This window comes from Fukomys damarensis, unplaced genomic scaffold, assembly GCF_012274545.1.
Source record: "Fukomys damarensis isolate Sample0158 unplaced genomic scaffold, DMR_v1.0_HiC HiC_scaffold_12, whole genome shotgun sequence".
Classification (NCBI taxonomy): domain Eukaryota; kingdom Metazoa; phylum Chordata; class Mammalia; order Rodentia; family Bathyergidae; genus Fukomys; species Fukomys damarensis.
In genome coordinates this window covers 53,843,880-53,855,691 of record NW_022900924.1, presented here as the reverse complement: position 1 = coordinate 53,855,691, position 11,812 = coordinate 53,843,880, and the positions used below count along the sequence as shown (strand labels likewise).

At 44.2% G+C, this 11,812-nt stretch overlaps 1 protein-coding gene across 6 annotated transcripts in view; it reads right to left on the bottom strand.

The window, feature by feature from the left end:
* Positions 1-11,812, bottom strand: part of Mcf2l2 (MCF.2 cell line derived transforming sequence-like 2) — a 246,785-nt gene that overhangs the window by 229,239 nt on the left and 5,734 nt on the right. For 3 of the 6 annotated variants that reach the window (XR_780283.3, XM_010624295.3, XM_010624294.3), the window contains exon 1: positions 11,573-11,806. The exons of the other annotated variants lie outside the window; for them this stretch is intronic. Coding sequence is in view for 2 of the 3 variants with exons in the window: in XM_010624295.3 (XP_010622597.1) it covers positions 11,573-11,648 (76 nt within the window). In the remaining variant the exon portion in view is untranslated. Of the gene's footprint in view, positions 1-11,572; positions 11,807-11,812 lie in introns of those variants that run through there. 6 annotated transcript variants of the gene reach the window in all.

Below are 11,812 nucleotides of genomic sequence, written 5' to 3'. Positions count from 1 at the left end.
ATATATATATGTATCAGAAATTTAAAGTTAAATGTAAAACAAAAACCCATGCAAAGGTACTAGAAGAAAATTGATGATTTATTATTCATTCTCTACATGAGGAAGGATATAAAAGCAACAAGAAATCATAAAATAAAATATCTATAAATTTTACTACAGTTTTGTTGTTGTTTGTTTTGAGACAGGGTCTCACTATGTAGCCCAGGCTGGCCTCACACTTGTGATCCTCCTGCCCCAGCCTGCCAAGAGTGGGGTTATAGGCTTACACTACTGTGCTTGGCTCGTAAGATTTTAAATTTTTATATATTCCAAGACTGAGCTTATAGCTCAGCTGCAGAGTATTTGCCTACCATTTGCATGGGTTAGTCCACAGCACTACCAAAAAACAAAAAAGCATCAAAATCAAAACGATTAAACCACAAACTGTAGGACAAGTACCTGCTATAAACCTAACAAAGATTTAATATTTTTACCACAGAAAAAAATTGCCCCCTCTAGACCCTTGTCCCAAACCATACATGAACAAATCACAGTGTAAAAATTAAAACATCTAGTACACATATTAAAAATTAGCACTGTATCAGGCATGGCGACAGATGCCTATAATTCTAGCACTGAGGGAGGCTAAGCTGGAGGATCAAAAGTTTGAGGCCTGCATGGATAACTTAGTGAGACCTTGTCTCAGAATAAAAAATAAAAGGACTAGGTGTGGGCTCAGTGGTAGAGCACTCTTGGGCTCAATCTCCAGTGTCTGCCCCTGACTGAAAAAATTAGGACTGTTCATTAGTGAGATTTTAAAAATGCAATTAAAATGAATAATATACCACTTTTATCTATTAAATGAGCAAAATTAAAACAATAAAATAGGCATCACCAAAGAGTGAACACCACCTTGGGCACTACACCATGAACATAACAGGCATTATTTTAAAAGAACCCAATAAGTTCTACCATTATCTCCATTTAATATAATTTCCCTAATAGATGTGCCATTTTCCTCATGACTACTGTTGGTCCTATTTTACCTGCTTATATTCTATCTGTATGTCTTCTTTATTAATGTGTCCATTCCGCTTTTTGTCTGCTTTTAAAAACTGGGTTGTTTGAGGGTTTTTTATTGTTGAGTTCGAGAGCTTTTTATATATTCTAGATAAAACTCCTTTGTCAGCTGTGTGATTCAAAATATGTTTTCCTAGTTGGTGGGCAGTCTTTTCCTTTTCTTTAACAAGTCCTTTGAAGAGAAATAAATTACTTGTTTTATTTTGTTGAGACAAAGTCTCACTACGTAGCCCAGGCTGGCTTTGAAATCACAGTTTGGCAAGCGTGCACCACCATGCCTGGTGTTTTCAATTCTTATAAAGTATAATTTATCAAATTTTTCTTTCATGAAACATATACATGTTGTTGATGTAAACAACTCTGTCCAACCAAGGTTACAAGAATTTCCACTATGTTTTCCAACAGATTTCTAATTAGGTTTTCCATTTTGAGTCCATGATCACTTTGACTTAATTTCTGTATATGAGGTGATGTATAGCTTTATACCTTTCTCTATCAAATTGCTTTTGGGCCTTAGAAAAAATCAATCAGCCATATCTGTGTGGGACTATTTCTGGACTCTCTACACTGGTTCATTGATCTGTAATTCCATTCCTTTGACAACAGCATTCTGTCTTGATTACTTTGCTTTATAGTAAATATTGAAATTAGGTTATGTAAGTCCCTTAAATGTGTTCTCATTCCAAAAATTGTTGGCAATTATTCTTTTTTGCCTATTACAGTCATCCTTTAGCCAATTCTACATTTCTATAAAAATGCTTGATAGGCTTTCATTGGAGTTGTATTTAATTTATGATCAATTTAGGAAGAATTGATATCTTAATACTGAGTCTTCTCAACCTTATACACAGACCATATATTAATTCTATAAACAGAGTTTTTAAAACCTTTATGAAATATCACATGATCACTTCTCCTTATTTCTTCTGTTTCTTTTTAGATCACAGATCTGCAAAGCCACATAAAATGACCAGGGAACATGATCTTTCTCTTTAAAATCTAGGTTAGTTTTCCCAAGGCACTGAGGGAGAAAATGCTTGCCCTGCCCTGAAGGGCAGATCAGACGGGAATGGAATTTTCCTCTTCATTTCTTCACCATATGTCAAGGTCTAAAAAATCACAGTCTGAGGGCTTTTTCCTCTTTGTTAGCAAAGCTTCTTTTGGTTTCTGGATGAATAAATAATGCAATAGACCCAAAAAGGGAATGAAAAGCAGAGCACAGGTCCAGGAGTTGAGGAAGCCCATCTCTCCAGACTAGGTCCTACTTCAAATTTACTTCGTCAGTGGAACAAGGAAAAGAGGAAAGTGAGGCAGGAGAAGGGAACCGCAGGGGAAGAAAGGAGCCAGTAAAATGGTGAAGGGAAGGGTCTGGGAGGCTTCAGGAGCTGGGAAGCTGGAGGGCACTCACGCTCTATTTAAAAGTATCTGGGGTGCTCGACCGTAAACGCCCCGTCTTTCATTTTGGAAAATTCCCCTGCACCCCCCCACCTCAATCTTGCAGGCACACTGTTTTTGAGACTGTAGAAAAGGACTTGGGTTTCACAACTGAACCAAGCAGGTGCAAAAGAAAGGGAGCAGCTATAAAACCCAGAAGCAGAGAGGCTGGGAGACTGGAGGAAGATAAGCCCACTGCTCCTGCTCGGAGCCGAGACCTGGCTCGGGATTCCATGGCAAGGCACTGAGAATCCTTGGTCTATGTTTATGCCATGCCTGTCTCCCCACTGGACTGGAAGCTCCAGGAGGACATCAGTCATTCCTCCGAGTCTCCGGCACGCCGAGGAGCACAGGGGACTGGGGCTGCAGCAGTAGAGGCAGCGACTGGGTCTGGCCTTCATGGGGCATCCAGTCATGGGCAGGGCTCATGCCAAGCCCCCCACACCCCACCTCTGCCACTGGCCCAATGCCCAGCTTCCAGAGCTCTCTGAGTGAGGTTAGTCTCAAGTTAAAGAAGATGAAACAGGCACAAGTATCTTTCCTCTTGGTGACTGAATTCGAGCTTCTGGGGTACAAAACACAAGGTCATAATGAATTTAAACTAATCAGATGCAAACACATAAACCAAATCTTGGGCTGGACAGGATCAAGGATCATATAACTAAGTAAACAAAAACTCCACAGTCTGTTGTCTAAGCCAACATGCTCAGATGCTGTGGACCTGCAGGCTGCCCAGGTGTGTACACTTTGGAGTTGTCTCCCTCATGGTAAAAGTCCTTTAAATGTTGGGACTCTTTCACACTAAATAAAAGTGCACAGCAGTGCTGTTACCTTGCCCTTATACGAGGAAATTGTAACTTTATTAGACTTTTTAAAGAGCCTCAGGTACTTAGCATAAAAAGTTCTATTAGGCAGCAGTCCTAAACATTTCTCCTTAATAAAGCTTTACTGCTGTCTAAGTATTTCATATTTATTACCTCTGCATGTTTAAAAACTACAAAGTAAATTCTCTAGTTTTAGGGCTGGGTATTTAGCTCAGTGGCACCATCCTACCTGGCAAGTGCAAGGTCCTGAGTTCGATCCCCGGTACCAAAACAACAACAAAAATTCACTAGTTTTAACTGATAGTTTTTCTTTGGAAGAAAGTGATTATTAATAAACCAACACTTCAAATGGCTTGCAAAATACTTACACCTATAGATTAATACATTCATATTTCATTAGGCATTTCCAAAAAACCAAAACTTTTAAACTCACTAGTAACACTTCTACCGTTTAGCAGTCTATACAAAACTCTTAATGGAAATTAAGCCTTATCCATAAAAAGGACTTGTATTTCCAATTAAATTTAATTAAGTCAACAATGTATATAAAGTGCAATGTATGACACTAAACAGGCAGGAAATAAATGAAATGATAATAATATCATTTTAAATGTCATTTCCACATCCTCTAGCTTACCAGCCTCTTTCCTGCACAAAGGGATCAACATGAAGGAGACAAAGTCAGACACCATAGGTCTGCCCTCCAGCTTCAAGTCACTCCTTCTTTCCAGGCAAAGCTCAAGGTTTCTCAGTTGTTCAGGGAAGGTCACTGACCTTGAAGGTCTGAGCAGAAAGTAGACAGGAAGAGCCACAGAATAAAGATTCCCCTCTTTCTGCCTACACCCGCCCCTGCCATAAAGATCCAGCCTGGGTCACACATCTCATAAAGGACTTACTTGAAGCCCTGAAGCTCACAACGACTTTGGCATCCAAACTCTTATACCTCTACCTACACTGACAACTGATCAGAGACCGACTTGTGATTGTCTGGACTGTCCCTTGAGACAGCCATCAGACTGGGCTCAAACTGTTCCGGCCCACTGCTACACTAGCCCCCTCGCCAAAGCCCCCAGACCCTTTGTCATGTGGTTGAAACAGGTGTTCTTAGCTTACTGAGCTGGTGTGAGGAGCCCAGGGTCCCCACTGCACTCTCTCCCCACAACAGCCTCAGCTGTGGGCTGGGCGGTGCCTCGCTCCTGCTGGGCGTTCTCTAAATTCCTGATCATGAAGCCAGCAGCATCTCCATGGAGTTGAGCACCTAGATCAGCCACACAGGGGGAGTGGGCCCTGAAGTGTACACCAAAGAAAGCAGAGGCTGTGGGACACGGGCCAAGGTGTCTATTTTGCCAGGGCTCGGGGTGCGGGTCAGTGGTATGCACTGGGTTTGATCCCTGCACCACAAAACAGCAACAGAAACCAAAGCCAAGCAAATAAAACATCCTATCCATTTTCTTCCTGATGCTAAAAGTAGAAAGCATAAAGCAAGTGCCTGTCAAGATACGAGCTTTGTTTTGGGGGTGTCCGTTCAGTCCAAAGCGCTCTTCTCTAAGGGCTTCTTCTCTCACCCCAAGACTGAGCCACCGACTGAACCCACAGCCGACAGGACTGGAAACGCCTGCTTCCTTTGAGCTGGGCCAATCTGTGTCTCAGAGCCAGAAGGTGAAGGGAGAGAACCAGAGCGGAGAGTCCATCTGCGATCACCTCTGGAGCTGGACAGAGACGCGGGGTAGGCTGGCCATCAGCTAGGGGAATAGAGAGCTGACCTGCAGAGAAAAGCAGAGGATGGCGCAGACAGAGGCGGTAAGCAGAGCCCAGGGACCAGGTGACACCAGGGAGCGGGACCACACACCTCAGGACCTGACTGCACTGCAGAACAGAGAAATGGGTCCCACTGCACCTCTTCCCCACCCTCCTCTCCCCATCCGCGGTCTAATGTCTGATTTTGTTTTACTTCTAAGCATTTGCCAATATACCGTTTCCTATGGACAGCAGCCATCCAGAAAAACGTGTGTCTAGAACCAAAGGAGAAAGTGCTCAGGGATCTTCTCTGCTGGCTTTGAGCTGGGGGAGCGGGTTATGTGTGTTTTGTTGTTATTCTTCAATGTGAGTGTGTGTGTGTGTGTGTGGTGGGACTTGAACCCAGGGCCTTGCATATTCTAGACAAGTACTCTACCACTGAGCTAAGCCCCTGCCTCTCTCTGCTGGTATATTTAAATGGCTGAAGTTTAAACATTTAAGCTCCTACTAGGAGCCTCTAGTTTCTTACTTGGGATTTATACCCTCAGACAGACCATTAACCCCACAGGGTTTTCCAAGAGCAGACAAAAGCAGAATCCTAGTGTGCTGGCCAGCATAGCGCTCTGGAGGAAAAGCTTAATATGTTCGCTGTCAGCTAGTCACATGCCCTGGACCAACAGACTCATTCATAACCTTCAGACCCCACTGCTGTTAGCTAAGATTTGCTGTTACCTTCCCTCTGTCACCACCAATGGGCAAACCTTGACGGTGGCACACAAGAGCCAACAGTCAACCACACTCAGGCAGCTGGTGCTACTTCTGAGTGTTTTTCCTTGGCGTTGCAAAGCAGAAAGCAGAGATATACCCCAGTGGTGAGAATTCAAACTCTTATCCACAGAAGCTACTGGTTGTGTCAGGACTGGCCTGTCGCCCTGCCTAACAGACCCCCAGGAAGGTCCAGGAGCCAGAGGCAGGGAAGTGGCATGGACAGTCCTATAAAGTGCCAAGGCAAGGGACCAAGCTGGGATGATGACTGCTTGCATGTGAAGCCAGCTCAGCTCCCAGGCCGCTTCTCAAGCTGATTCCCACCCAAAGGTACGAAGCAGGTGCAGACTCCTCTTCTAGCCACCCCAGTGAGTGGGTGCTGTGGCTCTCATCTAAAGATTTATTTCATGCTTAGAAAGGTAGAAACTGTCCTTGATCCTCTCTCCACATTAGAGAAATAATCACCTGCAGAGTAAGTACTATCCTAGCATTGATTCTAGGGAACTGATTTAATAAGGTACCATCGTCTACACCATGGGCAGTTCTTACCATCATGACATCTCAGCTCAAATGTGACTGGACCATCCGCCAAAGGCTGGCATTTCACATCATGAATAGAATGAAATGCATCCCCTTAGTCTGTGGAGCTTATGAATAAATCCAGTTCCTGACTTAAGTTACCAGCGAACTTCACCACCTCAGACACCTCAAACGCACACAATATACAAGGCGTGGTCAAAAAGTATGGCGAACATTTAAAAATTGTTAAAGAAATGTATTACAGAAACAAGACACACTGCCATTACCCCCATCAAAACACTGCCTCTTGCTTCAAGTGCTCTTCTCCCACTGTCCTTGTCCCTTTCTGGACCAGTTCTAGAAGTCCGCTTTCATGAGTGTATTTCCCAAAAATCCAGCGACTGCTGCCAGCAAGTGCTATCCGACTAGAAGACAGGCTCATAAAAACATTATGGTACATTCTTAGCCGCTGTTCACCAGATCTGGCACCCTGTAACTTCTGGCTTTCCCCCAAAGTCAAAATGACCACGAAAGGTAAATGTTTTCAATTAATCCTGGACATGGAGGCAGCCACCACAGTGCAACCGAAGACATTCAGAGAAAAGGACTTCCAGAACTGCTTCGGAAAGTGGCAAGAACAATGGAATAAATGTGTTCAGAGTGAGGAGGAGTGTTCTGAAGAGATTAATGGCAACATGCCTTTCAGTGTAAGGAAATTTTAAAAAATTTAAACACACACCATATTTTCTTATCACACCTCCTACACTACCTATTTCAATAGAGCAATGAATACATTACTAATCAAGACAGTTAACCTTCCAGGTAGTAACTGTGGTGTAAGGAAAAATGTCTTCCCCATCTCTCAAGGGAGGTACAGCCCAATCCCTGGAAACTGATAATACGTTAGGCAGTAGACAGAATTAAGTTGCTAGTCAGCTGACTTTAAAATAAAGAGATTATCATGGATTATCCAGGAGGGCTCAATGTAATCATGAGGATCTTTAAAAGTAGAAGAGAAGAATAAAAGAAGGAACCAGAGAGACGGCAACACAAGAAAGTCCCGGCTAATACTGTTGGCTTCGTGCAGAAATGGAAGAACAGGACCACAAGCTGGGCATGCAGGAAGCTTCCAGAAGCTTCTCTCTTAGAATGCCCAGTGCAGAAAGGAGCACAGCCCTGCTGACACCTTAACTGTGGCCAAGTGAGATCTGTGTCTGATGGCAGAACTGTAAGAAACTGACTACGTGTTGTTTTAAATTGGTACACTTGCTACAGCAACAACAGAAAACAAATATAGCAACCAACAACTCCACCCCTCCCTGAGTGTATGTGCTGATCCTTGCATCAAGAGTTTATGTCTCCTCCCCTTAAATCTAGGGCTGGACTTGTAGCTACTTTGACCAACAGAGCCTGGAAGCAGTGACTTAATAGGACTCGAGTCCAAACATCAAGTTGTTCTCGGAAAATCTTGGCTTCGTCTCTCTTGGAAACTTGGCCTTCTAGGTAAGAATTCCAGACAGTTCCACTGGTGAAGGACCACATGGAGAGGCCCTTGAAGATGGGACTGGCACCCAGTCACCACAGAGGGTGAGATCACAGGAACACCCAGTTACCCACCACAGTGCCCTAGCTACTGTTGCAGGTGCCATCTCACTACAACCACTAACTACAACCACCTGAAGGGATGATGAGACATAATTACAGAACTGCTGTCTTAACCCACAAAGTTTGGGGTAGTTTATTATCCAATAATGGATCGCTGAAATAATATCAGTGACAACAAAACACTCACAGCATGTTACCCATGCTGTGTCCAGAGAATAAAAGCAGTTTTAATAAACCTCCCCAAGGAAAAATGATTTTTACTTCAGAAATCAGCATACGCTTTTTCCTCTGGACCCTGCTGAACAGCTTGGAGAGTATCTTCAGATCTGTGAACTATGGATGCCTTTCCATTTATTTATGCCTTTCTTAATTTCTTTCAGCAGTGATTTAAGAGTATATATTTTGGGCTTCTTTTATTAAAATCATTCTTATTTTATTCTCTTGACCTTATTGTAAATTGTTTTAAATATTATTTTCCAATTGTTTATTGCTAGTCTTTAGAAATAGTACACCCTTGTCTTATTCATGATGGTAAGGGAAAAATATTCAGCCATTCCAAATTAGCTACAAAGTTATTTGCAAGTTTGTCACAAATATCCTTTATCAGGTTGACGAAATTCCCTTCTATTTCTTGTTTGTTCTTTGGCTGTTGTTTTTGGTGTTTTAATCACAAAGGTTATTGAATTCTTTTAAATGATATTTCTGCCTCTGCTGAGAGGATTATGTAGGTTTTGTACTTCATCTTTTTAGTGCAGTATATTACATCAATTTATTTATTTTTGAATGTTAAATTAAACTTGCATTGCCACTTGATCGTAAGCTTTTTTACGTCTCTAGATTTGTAGCTGACACATTTTGTGTCTATGTAAGAAATGTTGGCCCGTACTCTTCTTGCTTGTGCCTTTCTGTCTGGCTTTATTATTAGGGTAATGTCTACAATGAGGTAACTTCCCACTTTGTCTAATTTTTTTTTTTTTTTTGGTAGGAGTTTATGAAGAATTGCTATTAATTCTTTAAACATTTGGTAGAATTCACCAGCAAAGCTATCTGGTTCTGAGCTTTTTTTTGTGAGATGTTTTTTTTTTAAAAAAAATATTACTATTACTAATTAACTATTTTATTACAGGTCAACTCAGATTTTCTATTTCTTCTTGAGTCAGTGTCTTGGTGCACTTTCTGCTGCTATGACAGGATACCACAGACTGGGTCATTTATAAACAACAGGAGTTTTCTGGCTCACAGTTCTGGAGACTGGGAAATCCAGGATTGAGGGGTCACATCTGGTGAGGGCCTTCCAGTTTCATCATCCCAAGGCAGATGACAAAGAGGGTGAGAGAAAGCAAGAGATCAAACTTGCAGAGTCTCCAATGCTTTCATAATCAGCATTAATCCACTCATGATGGTGGAGTCCTCATGATGTAAACACCTCCCACTGGATCCCATCCTTCAAACTGCTGCCATGGAGATTAAGCTTCTAGCACTTTTTTTTTAAAGGGATCCATTCAAACTACAGCACCCCTGAGTGCCAATTCCTTCATTTGTAAAATGGGGATAAAAATGTATCCCGCCTATTTCACAGATGTATGAGATTGCACGAGGATGAGACACACTGCTGTAAAGCACACAAGTGGCCAGGGCCATCGGATGTTCTTGAGCAGAAATTACAGCAACCATGTTGTATCTTCCACAGAGCTGGAAGAAAAGAGGAAAGGTGGGCCAGGATGCATGATAGGCTGGTTTAGCCAAGGATATGGCCTACGGGATCTTCAAGAATACCCCATGTCCAAAAAATGGGTGGAGAGGCTCAATAATCATCCAGATTGCCAGAAACAGTGATGTGGTCCCAGTTACTAAGGAGGCTGAGGCAGGTGGATCATTTGAGTCCAGGTGTTTGAGACCAGCCTGAGCAACAGTGTGAGACTCCTCCTCTCAAAAAGATTTTTTTAAAACTCCTCCAGGTCAAGTCCTCACTTCACAGATGGCGGGCTTCACTCTGAGAGATGCCCAGTGACCTGCCCAAGATCTTGTGGCAGAGGAACCAGTGGAATGATTAATAACCGAAATACCTGCACTGTCACAGTTGAGACAGTGTTGTAAAATGCATTTGACTTATTTTCACAAATTGCCTTTGAACTGCGCAAGAAGTATTGCAATTCCTATTTTTCCACTTAGGGTGAAGTCATTGTGCAGGGAAGCTCACAGTCCAGATGGTCATTAAGCCCAGCCACGACCATTTCCCACCACTGCACATGTAGGCACCGCATAATGGCAGCTTGGTCAGGAACAGGCTGCACACACAATAGTGCTCTCGTAAGATGACTTTTCCTAGGGACTTCAGAGCCTTCTTAGTGGGCTAGTTTTGGAACTGTATGATGTTCCCACAGTGACAAATCCCCGAACAGCCTGTGTCAAACTGTGTCTCCATGGGCAAGTGGTGGCATGTGACTACTTAGCACACTCGCCTCAGCCTTCAACCGACTTCAAATTCCAAGTTCTGCTTATTAGGAGGACTTTTCTTGTTTTATCCTGCCATCAGCAATATTTCACACTCTCTTCCCTGAGAGGATTCTCTTCATTTTTGTCTGTAAACTTCGGTGTCCCCACTTAACACCAGAATTTTTAAAGCTCAGTTATCAAATGCAGGCTTCTCACCAGATCGTCTTTACAGAGTGATGTCCACATCGCGCTATGTAAATGTGCATCATCCTTGCACCGAGCACAAGGGACAGGGCTAGCCAAAGCATAAAGGTGGCTCACTCATCAAAGAAATCCTTAACATGTAGGAACCAAAACAATAGTTTCGACAAACAGAAAACTAAGGCAAACACTTCCTGGCTTTATCAATAAAACCTGATTTGTGTTCAAGGACAAGTCTCGGAGTAAAGTCAGCAGAAAGAAAAAGATCCAAACAACTGCAGTCTGAAGTCCTGAACCTGCATGGGCCCCGTGGTGGAGGAAGCCCAGGGGCGGAGGAGCAAAACACTACATTCATGGGTGGCTCTCTCCAGGTCTCTCTTCTCTTTAGCATAAGCGCCTATCCTCCCATCAGGACCTGTAATTCGGGAGCAAGGAAGGCGAGCTCTGCCCCACTGGCACACAGTTAGTAGGTTTGTTAACCCTTTTAAACTCAAGCAGAAGCTTAGACTTGCTTGGTCCCCCTGCAGAGGTGCAGAGGTTCCCCAACACGGTCCACCCGGGGTGCCCGCCTCTCTGGGCAGAACGCTAACCCGCAGGGACCAGAGGTGCTGCCCGCAGTCCTATCCGGGCCTGCGCGTCCCTCACACTTTTTCAAGCACAAACCCTAGGCGGGGATTTGACAGCAGGTCCCTCTGGGAAGCGCCGCAGCCACTCCTCCTCGTGGGGTCCCTTTCTCACTGCCCACAGACCAGAGCACGGCTTCCCCGCCCCCGCCGTCCTAGGGGCGCGACAGCTCTGTACCTCTCTGTTCTGGCCTCTACAACCTTGGCAACCATCTGGCGAAGGCACCTGCGGATCCCCTGGGCCGCGCCCCCAGGCCTGCAGGCCACCGGGCCCCCACCCGAAGCCGGAAGCCGAAGCCCCAGAACCTGGAGAGAGGCGCTGCCCCCGCCCTCCACCAGTGACACGCAAGGGGGAAGCAGCTCGCTTACCGACATGCGTGATCACCGTGGCCAGCCGCCGGCTGAGCTCCTGGGTGGCCATTTCTTCTTTTAACCAAAATAGCATTTCACCGAAAAATCACCCCGAGTACATTAAACGAAGGGAAAGGAATCCGTGTCCCCTGCAGGCGCGGAAGACGTGTCATCGCCTCTCGAAGATGCTCTGAGCGCCTCCGCCTCCTCGCTCTCTCCAGCCACTGCCGCTCTCCGGGTGCACCGGCCACACCCTGC